This window comes from Sorex araneus, chromosome 8 (assembly GCF_027595985.1).
Source record: "Sorex araneus isolate mSorAra2 chromosome 8, mSorAra2.pri, whole genome shotgun sequence".
Classification (NCBI taxonomy): Eukaryota; Metazoa; Chordata; class Mammalia; order Eulipotyphla; family Soricidae; genus Sorex; species Sorex araneus.
Window position 1 is genome coordinate 14,223,298 of NC_073309.1, and position 15,202 is coordinate 14,238,499.

The 15,202-nt window shown below is 46.2% G+C and overlaps 1 protein-coding gene across 2 annotated transcripts in view; it reads right to left on the reverse strand.

Moving 5' to 3' along the window:
• Window positions 1–12,572: 12,572 nt before the first annotated feature.
• Window positions 12,573–15,202, reverse strand: part of CDH5 (cadherin 5) — a 33,809-nt gene continuing 31,179 nt past the window's right edge. For both annotated transcript variants that reach the window (XM_004600929.2, XM_055145522.1), the window contains one exon: window positions 12,573–14,586. In XM_004600929.2, the coding sequence (XP_004600986.1) occupies window positions 14,084–14,586 (503 nt within the window). In that variant the 3' untranslated portion in view covers window positions 12,573–14,083. The remainder of the gene's footprint in view (window positions 14,587–15,202) is intronic.

The following is a 15,202-nucleotide window of genomic DNA, read 5'->3' on the forward strand; positions in this document are numbered from 1 at the left end:
CCTCGGTTTGTGTGGGGTGGGGGGTCCTTGATGTCACCAAATGCCTGTGCCATTTAGGCAGTTACCAGCTTTGCTCATTTCTAGACAAGGCTGCATTGAGCATCTCTGGGGCAGGTCGGTCCAGCCTATGATTCTGACACAGTGGTAAAACCCTCCCTCTGTTCTTGAGGCTTTCACAAGATGTCACACTGACTGGGTGACATCTCTGGGGCACAGAGGTGTGTGGGCTCAGTTATCCAAGAGCAGGGTAAGGAGGCTAGACAGAGGAGTCTCCAGAAGACATGCAGTACTCTCTCAGGACTGTGAGGTGTTCTGAGAACCCCCAAAGGGCCAGACTTTGGGGTTTGTTGCCAGGATGCCCTAGAGTTGTATGTCTCAACCTTTGCCCCCCCTTCACCCCATTTCCATCCTGTTTCCTTCCTGTGCCTTCCTCCCCTCTGTCCTACCAGTTATCCCCCTACTCTTGTGTTGTAGGCCCCTATTTACTTGACTTTCACCTGTGACTCCTTTTTAGAATATACTGGGCCCCCCAGGGAACTGAGTAATCCCAGAGTTTTGTTAAGGTCATTTTGTTGGGGGTAAGGGGGGATCTTATACTCAGTGTGGAAAATGAGAGTAGAGGTCATGGACTTTGGGGTGCTGGACGGAAACCTACCCCACCTGGGGAAAGATCCTTTGTCTAGATTCAGGTTGGAAGCTTGCTGCCCAGGCTGGCTTTCATTCTACTCTGAGGGTCCTATGCCTGGGCTTTGAGGGTTGGGAGCATCTCCCCTGTCTCTAGTCTCTGAATCTCTGCACAGATGAGGACAATTGAGCCCTCCTGGCTGGGGGCAGGAAGGCAGCTAAATGCTGGGTCTCCAGAGGCCACTCTTTGGGGTCTTCTCATGTCCCCGAGTCTTTTAGTTTCCCTGCTAGTTAAGGAGATAAAACCTTTGACATGCTCCTTGTATGCTTGTAGACTGGTCATGGATAGAAATGCTATCCTCAGGGTCAGGGGACTGGATCATGGAGCGCAGGTTCGGCAAGAGTTCCTGGTTTTTTCTTCTCCGTAAGGCACGAGATATCAAGTACCCCCAGAAAAACCTCCCACCTCCCTGACCAGCAACATGGCAGGAGTATCCCTGAGTCCTGGCAGTGTGGCTCCCCTAAACTACCCTTTAACTGTGGTAATAGTGGGGTTGCAGGCAGGTGGGGATGCTTATCCATCTGGGGAGCTTTGTAATTGGAGACACTAGAGCTTGGACCCTTGCAAGACCCTTTTGTTTTGTTGAAAAGAAAGAACATAGGGGGCTGGGTCAGTCCTAGAGGGCTTTGGGGAAGAGGGAGGGTGGGAAAAGGTTCAGTGAGGGAGGAGTGGGACTGCAGGACCTAGGGCAGGGCATGGGTTCTAGAAGGAGGATCCTCATTGTTCAGGTCTGTTTGAAGTCCCCCCACATCCTAATCAATCTGCCTACTTCAGGGGGTTGCTTGAAGATTTGCATTTAGGGCTGCAGGTTTACTTTAGGTTAAGCTGACTGCAGGGGGAGCAGAAACTGCATTCCTTCCTGCTGAGGATCCAGGCCCATCAGGGGGGTCCATGTAGTGACTACACCTTCTCTGTCAGCCATTCAGCCTGCATTAACTCCATCCTTCAGAATCTGTAGAAGGAACAATGTTTTTTCCCCATCTTTTTTTTTTATCTGTAGCAAGGAAGTTTATTGATACCTAGTAGCATGCTTAAGATTCCCTAACTAATAAGGGACAGAACACAGGTTTACAGCCAAACCTGCCTAAACCCCTCAGAACTGGAGAATGATGATGGATATCTCAGAGAGACATCAGAAGTAAAGTCGGAAGGACTTAGCAATTGTCTTGGGACTGGGCTTGAAGGAGCTCAGTGAATCAAGATGAGACCTGGATATCTATTTATATAAACAATATTTTCTGAGGAGCAGAACCCTGTAAAGGAGTCAGGTTAGGGGAAGAAGAATGTAAGTTTGATTTTATATATATTGTATTTCGAAGTCATTAGCAGACAACTGAACTCTGAGAGAAATCCACCAAGATAGCCTAAGGGCTGAACACCAGATTTCAACAGGTAATAACTGAATCATCTAAGTATCCAAGAACTGATTCATCCAACTATCCATCTATTCCCCTAACCATCTTTCCATTCTTCAAAATATCCTTTCTTCTTTCCTATCATTCATCTTCCTATCTAGCCATTTCACTTACTGAGCTATCTATCCTACTCTCTCCCAGTTCATTCATCTGTCTATCCACCCATCTGCCCACCTATCCATCCATCTTTTCCATCCTTCTTCTCATCTCTGCAACTCTCAATCCCCTCACAATCCATTTCTTATTCTTCTGTTGTTCTAGTTATTCAGCCATCAAGTTATATATACAAACTCCCATTTACCCACACATCTATTCATCCACATATCTAATTTGCCTTCAACAATTGAGGCACCCCATACACACTCAATGCATCCCATACACACTTATTAATGCCTTACACAGGCACAGCACTTGCTGTGTGCTGATGAAAAACTGAAGTAGAAAACCAGGTTGCTGTTCTTAAGAAGCATGTGAATATTAGGAAGTGTCAGACGTGTAAACAAAAATGGTTGCAGAATGGTACATTTTCTGAGTCATATGTGTACAAACACAAGACACTTAAACCAATCTGTGGATGTTAGAAAAGACTTTGTTGAGATTTGCTCCTTGAGTTCAAGTTCAATTAAGATCTTATCAGGTGGCTGGGATGCATTGATGTTGTGGAGGAGCCAATCGAGTGCATGTGCAATGGTGAAGCTGCTGTTGAGAGATCAAGGGGTTCCAGGGACACAGATAACTTGGAGTATTGAGAATGAAGTTGAGTGCGATTGAGTGTTATGAGAAGGTTGGAATAGCAGTGTTTCTGGACAATCTGGAGTGTTTTCTGTGTCAATAATTAATTCTCTAACTCTCCAGATACCAAACAGAAGTACAGCAATCCAATTCTGACATTTCATATGTGGAAGGGAGAAATATTTGTCCATTTTAGTTTAGAATTTTTAATTTTGGTTGTAACTAATGGTAGTCAATGTGAAGTGTTTTTTGTTTATTTGGGGGCCACGCCTGACAGTGCTCAGGGATTATTCCAGGCTCTGTGTTCAGGGATCACTTCTGAATGCCCCGGTGCTGGGCAGAGTTGGGGTGTTGGGGTTTGGCTGTGTGCAAGGCAACCTTACCCACTATGCTGTCTCTCAAACCCTAACTTGAACTATTTCAAGCAGAAATGAAGAATTTGCTAGAACCGTATTTTGGGCTTTTTGAAGCTCTGGAGTGAGGGCCAGAGTAATAGATGGGACCCCAGACAGGACTCCTCCTCTGATCTCTGCTTAGTCTCATAATTTTTTCCATGATTGCACAAACATTTCTCCATATTTGCTTAAAAAGTCTACACTGCAGCATGGGATTAGTTCACAGCATCTCAATTGTAGCCTCCTGATCATCTTTCCCTGGCAAATGTGATTTTTTTTCTTTTTGGGTCACACCCAGTGATGCTCAGGGGTTATTCCTGGCTCTGTACTCAGGAATTACTCCTGACAGTGCTTGGAGGACCATGTGGGATGCCGAAGATTGAACCTGGGTTGGCTGCATGCAAGGCAAACTCCCTTCTTGTTGTCCTATTGCTCAGGCCCCAACAAATGCAAATTTTTGAGAGAAGCTGATTGGTTGAGATGTACTGCTGGTCCAATCAACAGTTACCAAAGGGGTGAGGCCATAGAGACGAAACATGGCAGCTGTGGACATATGTATGAGGAGGGGTATGTCAGAGAACTAGGGATTTGTGAGCCGGTTAAAAAACAAACAAAAAAAACCCCTCAAGGTATCTCTTGTCAAATCGGATTTGTCGAGGAGATTAACTAGAACAATGAACATAAACATTTCTATTTGTTATATCCCACAGGCTCTATAAGTGGTGACTACTGTTATTCACTGTCCTATTTAATAAGCACTCACTGATTATGTGTTTTCTACTAGATCTGCACTAGGTTTTGAGGGGAGGGCTGGGTTGTACTCTCTCTCTCAATCTGTGTGTGTGTGTGTGTGTGTGTGTGTGTGTGTTTTGCTCCTCTGGCCAACAAGAATGAGATTATGTCTTTGGTTATAAAATAATGTAATCAAAGATATATCTAGTGACCAAAATAATGTCAGCTGATAGACTGACAGTTTTCAGTTATAGGATCTGAGTTTAATTTAAAAGTTTTGAAAAATGACATGGGTATCTTCTGAGTTTTAGCATTTATACAGATTAACGACAAGAACAACAAAAATCCAAGTGCCACCTATACTGAGAATGGGTAGATTTGCCCATCTGCAGGAGAATAAGTGGTAGAATATACACCCACATCAGAACATAGTTTGAGAATAAATACTACATAGTTTCAATTCGCATTAAATTTCAACATGGGAAAGACACATCTATGATGTTAGAAATTTGTTTAGCTTTGGTGAGGAGTGGTATTGGCTGGGAAAGGACTTCGGACAGCTTATAATCATATTTTTTTTCTTTTTAGGAAGGAAGGAAGGAAGAAAGGGAGGGAGGGCATAATTAACACAAATTTATTCATTTTTCTGTGAATGCTTCCATGAATATTTCCTGTGTTTTGGGTATCATAAGTAATACCCAAATAAACAAGAGGTTGAAGACATTTTTTAAAGTTTTTATTTTAAATTTTTCATCAGGTCCATGTGCAACAGTGCTGGGGCAGGACTCGTGGCACTGGGAGCTGAAGCTGGGCCAGTGCTCTACCATTTGAGCTATTTCTCCAGCCCTTGCAGAGATAATGCTGAGTTAGTGTCTGTGTTTCCTTTGGATAAATACCCAGAAATGAAATTTATGGATCACAGGGTGATTCTGTTATTCTTTTTGTTTTGTTTTAAAGGAATCTCCGTACTTTCTGTAGTGACTTCACTGATGTACATTGCTACCAACGGTACCTGAGGTTTCTCTTCATATTTTCTTCAGTGAAACTGGCACAAAGGAGTTAGGAGCAACAGCTCATCTGGGCAAGGAAAGTTGTTCTTGTCTTGGCCTCCCCACAAAAGCTTAGAGATAAGGACAGTTGTCTCCATTTGTCCTTCCTTCTGCAAAATATACCCTTTACTTTGTTTAGGTTTGCAGATAAGATGGAGTGCACCTCTCTGAGACTGGTCCACAAGGAAATTTATTGATCATACCGATGCTCATCAGTCTGCTACCTTCCCCACCCCGCCAATGTGCTTTTCTGTTCTCTTTGTCTATAAAAGTCATTTCTTGTGACTGTGCAGACAAGTTTTGAGGATGTGAGTCTACCATGTTTGAATCAACTAGCTTATTGAAAACTCTTTTTTGGGGGGGAGGGAAGGAGAGGGGCTATGCCCAGCTGTGCTTAAGGCTTAGTCCTGGGTCTGTGCTCAGGGATCACTCCTGGCTGGGCTCAGAGAATCATATGGGATGCTGGGGATCAAATCTGGGTAGTAGTATGCAAAGCAAGGGTCCTGCTTGCTGTACTAGGTCTCCAGCCCTGGAAGCTCTATCTTGACCTGACTTATGACTGAGTCTTTGCATTGGCTCTCAGTGGGCAGTGGAACTGGACCTTCACAGTGACCATTTGGGGAGCTAGTTAGGAGTGGAGTTCTGCTGTGTGAGCCGCCCTCAGATACGGAAAGGGTGAGGTCAGGCTGGAGTCTCAGGTAAAAAAAGGGTTCTCCTTGTCTTGGGGATTCTTCTATCTCTTTCTCAGTCCTTCCCGTGGCCTTTCATGCCATGTCCAGGGGTCAGAGAGATAGCTGTGGGTAAGCAGATTGGCCATGTGTGTCGGGTACTTCTGTGTGTGTTAGTGGGGAAAGTTGCCGTGGGGTACACACCCTGACTCCTTTCCTCTCTGTCTGGATTTCCTGGTAGGACATTTCTTTTTTTTAAATTTTTATTTAGTCACTGTGAAGTTACAAAGTTATTAATATTTGGATTTCAGGCATGCAGGGTTTCAACACTGATCGCTTTACCAGTGTCCACTTCCCTCTACCAATGCCCCCTGCCCACACAACATTCTGCTTCAATGAAAGGACACACACACACACACACACACACACACATGCACACACACAAGTGGGACCACATCTGGTGGTGCTTATAGCTCATTTCTGGCTCAATGCTCAGGGATCACTTCTGTCACTGCTTAGGGAAAGGGCCGTAAAATGCTCCGCCAGAGACTAAACCAGTGTTCACTGTGTTCAAGGCAAGCACCTTAATCAATGTACTATCTCTCCAGCCCCAAACTTACTGTCCTTAAGCAGCAAGAAAGCATTACAAATTCACATTTAAAACTCCTTTCTGATTAAAAATAATTATAATAAATTTAGAAAATACCAAATTAAGAAAAAAGAAAAGTGTTCATAATTCCTTAAATATACTAATGGTTAATGATATACACCAGTCAAAAAGACTGGGATCTGCCTGTAAATAATTTGGTTCTGCCTTTTGCCTGCCCTTCAGTTCATCTCATGTCACAACCACCCACTTCATAGCTGCCCCACGTAGTTTTAAGGATCTTCCATAATTTACCTAACCAATCTCTTGTTGTGTGTTTCTGAGTTTTTTCCACTTGTTTTTTTCATCACCTGAAATTCACATTGAGCTGGATAGACCCTGTGTGTGTGTTTCTTAGACTTTAGTCCACAGAGGGAGATTACTGTGTGGTGTCGGGGTTTTGATGACCAGACCGAACCCATCAACTCAAGGATAGTAAGACAAGTCTTGGCCTAAGGGGGGTCCTGGAATCAGGCCATTGAGGCCTGGGCCCTGTTTCTGACCCAGAGTCAAAGCTCTGGGGTCCATCTGGCAGAAGAATCATGGCATGGACAAAGCCAGAGGGCTGGGCCCTGGGTGGAGGCTTCTGGTGAAGAAAGGATGGTCAGGACCTCTGGAACCCAGGAAACCTGCAGCTCCCACTAGGTTTCCTGAGTCAAGTTGAGAGCCCCAGCGGGGGCTCCTGAGGCTGCAGCCCACTTCCGAAGTGGATAATTAAGTCCCCGACTTTCCCTTCAGAGACTGGTGCAGAAAGACCTGGTAAGGCACTTACGAGGGTTGTGGGGCGCGGCAACTGCCTCCTCATCTGGGTTCTCCATCGGGGTTCAGATTTGCGGATTTTTTTATGGCCATACCATTCGGAACGTTCCTGATCTCGTCAAAGTCTGCGGTCTGTGAGAATATCTGGGTCCCCCATTGGGTCCATCACCTCCCCAGCTATCTAGGGCTGAGCGTTTGTTGATGCCGTGCGCCGCCTAGTGGCCATTCTTCCAGGTCCAGCACAAAGGGTTTCCTATACTGGGCTGTAGCCTCCAAGTTAGGGGGAAGGCTTGACAGATTCCCACCACATTTCCGCGACTCAGGAGACAGCTTCTAACCCCAGCTCTATCTCTAAGTTGCTCTGTGGGTATGGCTTCACATGCAGAAGTAAATCCTCTGCCTTCTTGAGGGTCAACTTGAAGTTGGTGGGGAGTGATGGGTGACAGAGAGAATGCTTCCCCTCTTGTTTGACCATCCCTGGACATGCTGGTGGAGGGTACTGTGATGGGGGCTCCTACCATCCTTCCCTATACCAGAGTCCCAGGACTGGAAAAGCCTCCAAGCACCTGCATGGCATCAATTCCAGTGTCCCACCAGCTCCACAAAATGGCCATGACCTGTACCTGTGGTCCACCTGGTCTGTGAAGTGTAAGAAGTCATCGCCACCATTTTCATTTTCAGGGAACCTTGGGGTGGGTTCTATGGCTGGAAACAAGGGGTGGATTTTTGCAGGGAAAGTAAATTTAGTCTGACCTCTGCCCCGGCCTCCCAGATCCGTCATCTATCTGCACAGGAAAAAATTCCAGGAACATACTAACAGCAAAATGAGAGAGAGAGAGAGAGAGAGAGAGAGAGAGAGAGAGAGAGAGAGAGAGAGAGAGAGAGAGAGAGAGAGAGAGAGAGAGAGAGAGAGAGAAGCATGCACTTGAACATGCACATATGGATCCTTGCAGGGCAAAGTGTTTAAGAGAACAATGGTCATGACCTTTGGTTTTTTTCTTTTGTATTCTGGGTAGTTTGCTGCAGAGAAGCATTAACTCCTGTCTCAGTGGGTTTTCTCAGTATGGGTGGGGAAGGGCTCTACCTATCCAGTACAAAGGTGTCAGTAGAAACCAAGAAATACTTGGCTCCTGAGTGTTTTGGCATTTGCTCGAAATTAGGCTTCTGTTCCTCCCCAGTTAAGTTCCTCCACTGCACAGGCTAAGTCAGGAGGTATTTCTAGTAGGTTCCTTAAAAGCACATCTCAGAGTTACCTTCCATTGTCCTAGTCACTCTCCTCCATGGAAGGTAGTTTTGACTGATGCTGTCACATCTTTTCCCAAGTGGGAAGCCGCTTGTGATCCTCAAGCCATTTTCCACTATGGTGGATGGGGAATAAGCGGTTTCCCTCATCTAGAAACCACCCCTAGTTTCCTTGTGGAAACCGTGTTTCAGTGTCTATTGCTCCTTCCCTGCAGAGTATCCTGGCTTAGTAGAAATACTCTGGATGGGGGAATGAATCCCATGATTAAACAAGAATTAAGAGCAATTTTTCTAGCGATGGCATCTGCTGGACAGCTTCCCTTAGTTACTTCCCCTTTTCCAGCGATCCCTGCAGCTCACAGCTTCTATTTCTTTAGGGAACCTGGACGACTTTTAACAGTTTGACAAGTCTTAAGGATCACTGGGGGTGAGTCTAGGAGTAGGGCCTAGTACTTGGTCATCCCCCGCCTCTCAGACATTGGTGGTCTTTTTTTCCAAGCACAATTTTTATTATATTGGGAGTTTGGAGTTCTAGTGACAGCCCTAAAGTACACTTTGTGAACTCCTCTACCATAAGAGCAATGGCTGCCACTGCTCCGAGGCATGTGGACCAGCTCTCAGCCACGCTGTCAAACTGTACAGATAAGATACGGGTCTGGGAATTTCACCTGAGTCTGGATTCACAAACCCAGTGCTCTTCTTGGATTCTCAGCTACCTAGAGGATACACAGATTCTTTAGACCGGATAGTTCCAAAATTAGAGATAAAATGAAATAGTTTTTAAGGCTTTTAAGAGCCTTTGGGCAATTTTTAAAAACTTCACATCATAAATGTAAAGTGAAAGTTTACAGAAACAAGGAAGAGAGAACCGGAATCTGATTGTTACAAAAAAGGCATGAAACTGAAACATTTTTCTCTTAACCTTCCTCTCACAGTTATTTCAACACAAAGAGAGTGAGGGTTAAGAGATTTTAAGTAAATTTTTCTCTTTGGTGTATCCTGTTAATTTGTTGAGTGAGTTCTGGAATTTGTTGACTCCCATATAAGAAATTAATATCCAGCCTTCCACATCAAGGGTTACCCAGGCGTGGCCAATGTCAGATCAGTGCTGTGAGCATGGTCTTCTCCAGGATCTGGTCTGGCATGCAGGAGTCTGATCCATGGCCTCTCCAGATTGGGAGTGATCTGCAATCCCAGGGTTTTTCTTGATGCTGAGAGCAAAGTCTAAGTGGTGATTATAGATCTGCCCTGTTTTCTTCTTTTCTCACTTTTATGCCTCATCTGGCATGGTTTATGTCTTTCTCCACTATCTTACTCCAGCTCTGTGCTCAGGGATCACTCCTGGTGGTGCTCAGGACATCATATATGGTGACTGAGCCCAGTTCTGCCGAGTTTAAGACAAGCACCCTACCCATTAAACTATCTCTCCAGTCCCTCCTGTCTTATTTCTGTGGGCATTTGTTCAAAACAATCCGTGACTATCATTTTTCCCAGTTGCTTAAGGCCATATTAATAGCTAAGATAAATAAGAAATGAACCAAAAATCTTAAAAGGAAAAATTAGTCAATAAGCTTTTCATAGGGGGCTTTTTACAAAAGTCCCTAGGAGTGTAAAATAAAATTCATGGGGTTGGAGTGATAGTACAGAGGGTAGGGCATTTGTCTTGCATGCAGGGGACCCAGGTTTAATTCTCAGCATCCTATATGGTTCCCCGAGCACCGCCAGGAGTAACCCCTGTGCATTGCAGGGTGTGATCCAAAAAGCAAAAAAAAAAAAGAAAAGAATATTCACATGTGCAGAGCTATGAACAACATGTGCAGAAAGACTTGGGAAGGTCCTAAGTGCTCTGTCTCTGCCTGACTTTGAGACCTGTGTAGGCTAAAAGTGAAGGTGAAGTCAGAGTCATCACCTGCTTGTGATCAACTGCTTGAGCATGGAAGAACTTTTCCAGCACACATATGGTGTCCCTTAGCAAATGTTGAGAAACCTATTGATTAGAGGCATTTGAGGTCTGTGCAGTCATTAACTGACTCATAAGCAGACTTTCGTGGTCACACAGATCTAAGAGTATAACTTTGCTGCATTCACTTAGGAAAGACATTACATTAATTGAAGCAGCAACAAAACCTAGAAACAATGGTCAACCCTGGGACGGGGGAATCTGGTTCCCACAAACCCCATATTTTGTTTGTTAACATACCAATTTCATACAAAAATTCTGAGGCATGCAAATAAGAATAAAGTATGACCCATCCCTCCCAAAGCAATCAATAGAAACTATACCTGAAGAGACCCGTATCACTTGAAAAAGATTTTAACCCAATTATTTAAATTATGTTCAAAGAACTAGAGGAAAGCATGCCTAAGGAAGTAAAGTGTGAGAATGATATCTTACCTATAAAAAATTAATAAAGAGGTAGAAATGATAAGGAACCAAGATAGAACTTTTGATGTTGAAAGAACAGGAAAGTTCACTCAGAGATAGGAGTTAGCTGAAAAAAGGATTAGTAAATGAAGATCAGATAAAGATATGCATATCTGTATGTGTTTATTCCTTCTCCACCCAGTTACTTAAAAGACAACTAAATTAAACAATAATTATGAATCTATGTTGATAGACACACAATGCATAAAAGTGTAACAAGGCTATCACAAGAGAGAGGAGAGGAAATGGAATGTTATAGGAGCAAAGTTTTGTATACTCCAGTTGATACTTTCTAACAATTATTATGAATTAAAATTTAAAATATTATAGTTTGGACTGGAGAGATAGTACAGCAGGTAGGCACTTGTCTTGCACACAGCTGACTTGGGTTCAATCTCTGACCCCCAAATTGGTTCCCTGAGCCCACCAGGATTGAACCTAGTGCAGACCCAGGAGTTAGCCCTGAGCACTGTCAGAGGTAGCTTAAAAACAAAAAAGAATTATGGTTTTAGCTAAGAAAATAAAGATGATGAGGCTGGAGTGATATTAGAACAGGTAGGGCATTTGCCTTGCATGTGGTCAACCTGGGTTCAATCCTCAGCATTCCATATGGTCCCGAGTACCATCAGGAATAATTCCTGAGTGCAGAGTTGGGAATAATCCCTGAGCATCGGCAGGTGTCACCCAAAAAACTAAAAAAATGATAAAGAATGGCAAGATAATTAAAACAATACACTAGAAAATGTCTACTTAGCATCATATAAGGCAAGACAACATAAATCCAACCTTATCAGTAATTATATTAAATATGAAAGAAATGAATTGCTCAGTCAAAACCAGATATTGGTAGAATGAATACACTCTAGAATCCAACTGATGTGTATTTTTATAAAAGACACAGTTTATAGTAGTAATGCTCATAGTTCAAGATTTCATTATCCTGCTTTTGGTAATGGGTAGGCTTTTGACAAAAAATTAATTAGGAAATTAAGGATTTGCCTGGCACACAAATGAATTGTTAACTAGACCTGCAGAAAAGACACTTTCTGATGCACATCGAGAGTCTTCAGGATAAGAAGCAAGTCTCATACATTTACAGTGATCAAAATGATAAAAATTTATCATTTTGTCATCCTTAGTCACCATACAATTAAATGTTTTAAGTAGAAAATTTGGAAAATTCAAAAATATATGGAAATGAAGAAATACATTCCCAAATACCCTCTAGATAAAAAAAATAACCACAAGGTTAGAAATTGGAATGATGACAGGATAGTCTCTAAGACATATTTGTCCAGAGCAGCTTGTCTATCTGGGAAAGACCCTACCCAGAGGTCCATGGGTCCAGGGATAGGAAACTTGCAGAAGTGGGCTTTATCCACACCCCAATTCAGGATGGAGTCTGGCACGGGGGTCCTTCTGCCTCACTTCTGGAAATAGTGTAGACTGGCCAATGCAAGAGTCTCTGTATTCCAATAAAAAGCCAGGGACTCAATCAGTGCTACTCATTGGAAACTGATTTCCTCCCTCTCCGTAGACTGATGCCGCCCACCCCTTGAATGCCCCCATTCATGTGTCAAAGGATGATGGGATGGGGGCTTCAGCGACAGGAAACCCTGTCTAATGTGGGATGGGGAGGCGGGAGGCTGGGAGGCACCAAGCTCCAGGGACCTGATGAGGTGTCTCTGACTAGTTTCTACTTCAGCTCTTTTCTGCATGTCTCTGAGATCCTGGCTGCTGTGTGCCTTTGTGACCTATGTTTTTCAGACAAAGATCGTGGTGTGTATGTGTGTTTGCATATGAGCACTCAGTTTCACACAGGAAGGAACCTCAAGACTTTATTTAGGTAAAAAAAAATACAATATACCCCACACACCCAAAGTCATTTCCAGAGTGAATACTACAATGATAGGAGATAGAAAGTTACAGCAATCTGTTTACCTAAAAGCCCTGAATTAAAATGGTTAACCTAACTAGCAACCAGCTTATTGTGCGAACCCCTTATTCTATATGTTTGTGAAAGCTAGAAACATGTAAGTATTATTAGTTTAAAAAATGTGAAAAACTATTGGTTAAAACAACAATGATCAGTATTATCTACATTCCCCTGACTCAGGAGGGGTCTTGGCCAGTGTAGAGGCCCCTCAGGGGGTAAGTTCCAGCTTGGCCTGCCTTCCTTGCCCCCTGCCGCTGCAGGGGTCTCTTCCCCAGGGTGAGTTTACAGTGGAAGATTCCAGGCGTGGCTGGATGTGGGAGGTGTGCGCATGAGCACAGGGCAGGAGCCAGCTGGGACTTCGCCTCCTGTAGGGTGTGTGGAGGGATGGGGGCCCTTCTGGGGTTCCCTGAGATGGGGCAACAACGAGGTGTGAAGGCAAATGGTTCGGCTCTGTTGTGCAGTATGTCCAGGTTTGGACCCTGTGCTGAGTTGCGGTGGGAGGTATTCTGGGGGCCTCTAAAGTCAAGCCATGAGTAGACAGACGGGGGTTGGGGAGTCACCACCCCCAGGTGGAGACGTGAAAGGAGAGCATGCGTGAGTGATCTGGCAAGGCAGAGAAGCTTCTGGAAACAGCTGCCTCACTTCCCAGGAAAAAATAATAGATGAGGAGGAGATTGGGGTCACAGCTCTGAGCCCTCACCCTCAGATCTGTCACACTCGGTCTCTGCTGTCCCCTCCAGCAGGAATTCACAGTTGCTTAAAAAAAAATTAACCAGCCTTGTCACCATGCAGTGCATGGTATTGGGTGAACTGTCACCATGCAATGCAGCGCGGCTGCCCTGGCAGGATCGCGGGACCGAGGGGACCGTGGGGCTCACAGTGGGGAGCTGCCCAGGGGTCCTTCCTGCTCTGGGCAGGCTAGGATGCGGCTGGTGCAAGGCTTGGTGTGTGTGTGAGGAGGTGAAGCAATGCGGAGATCGGTGATGGGTGGTTCATTTCCCCTGGGTCTGAGCTGCAATTCCTGCCCCCAGGTCATGCCACCCGGGCCATCCCCTCCAGCAGTATAGGTCCCGGATCTTTCCAGGTGGACAGTGAGCTGCTTTGGAGGAGCCAGAGGAAGCCTTTAAGTTAGACACAGGGTTAGGTGGCAGTCCTCGCGGAGACTGATCTCTAGCTTGGCTTGTCCAGCAGTGAGGGTCCACATCCCTGGAATGGGTTCCAGGACCCTTTGAGAAGCTTGCATTGGCCCTCCAAGCTTGTGAGGCCTCTGGGACCCAAGAGGAAGGGGTTGCCAGGCTGGGATTTCAGTGCTCTACCCTGCCAGGGTTCATCACGTGGTGTCCGACCAGCCTGAACCGCTGTGGTTCGGGTGTCCGGGCCTGGAGGCGGGCAGCCCCCCTTAAAACCCCAGCTCCTCCCGGGGGTCTGAGCCGTAGAGCTCCGCCAGCATCTTGAAGCGGGGGCCCCAGTCGTTGAGGAAGTCGTAATCAATGTCCGAGTCGGATGAGTCGGTGCCCAGCGAGCTGAGCGACTCTGCGATGGACTCGGAGCCCTCGTAGCCGTAGATGTGCAGCGTGTCGTAGGGCGGGCCCCCGCCGTCGTGGTCCGCCTCGTCCTTCTTCACCTCGATCATCGCGGCCATCTCCCCGGGAACGTGCCTCGGTGGCTTCTGCACCTGGGCGTACAGCGCCGCCCGAGGGGGCTTGGCTGCCCCCACGGCCCCGCCGCCCCCGTTGTGACGCACCGAGGTGAGCACCGACACGTCGTAGCTGTTGGTGTCCATCTCGCCGCCGCCCTCCTCGTCGTAGGTGACCAGCTGCTCGTGGATCTCGGGCACGCTCTTGCCGTGCGCGCGGGCCTGCTTCCGGAGCCGGCGGCGCAGGAAGATGAGGAGGGTGATCACTGCGGGGGTGCAGGGGTGCCAGAGCTAGTCACAATTGGTTCTGCAGCGGGCTGGGGTTCCCCCACCCACAGAGGCTCTGAGAATTCCCACGGCCCGAAGGTGTGGTTTGGTCCAGACACCTGATAGGCCCGTCCTGACCCCACCCCCACGGTGAGGACCACGTGACCCCGGGCTGTGGTTCTGATAGGCTGGCACTCTTGGGGTGGGAAAGTGAGGGAAACAGTGGTACTCTCAAGTTCTTTCCCTTCTCCCTGTCTCAACCCACCTGCGTGCATCTTCATTTCCTCCTTCTTCATACCACAGCGGCAGCCCCACTGGCGTACCCACGGGCCAGGAGGCCAGAGGTTGGGGCAGAAATGGGGAAGAGCAGACTGGAGAGAGAACTGCAAGGGCCTGCAGAGTGCACTTTGCTTTCAGGAGGTCATTTGATCCCAGCACCGCATGGTCCCCACCCTCAGCAGAGCCAGGAGTGACCCCAGAACCGAGCTGGGAATAGCCCTTGGGCATCCAAACCAATTTGGCAACAAGATATAAATAAGGAAAGGGATTGAGGGGGACGGTTCCATGCCTTTGCTGTTGACCGCGGTGTTGAGATGATGGCTGGGCAGAGGTGCT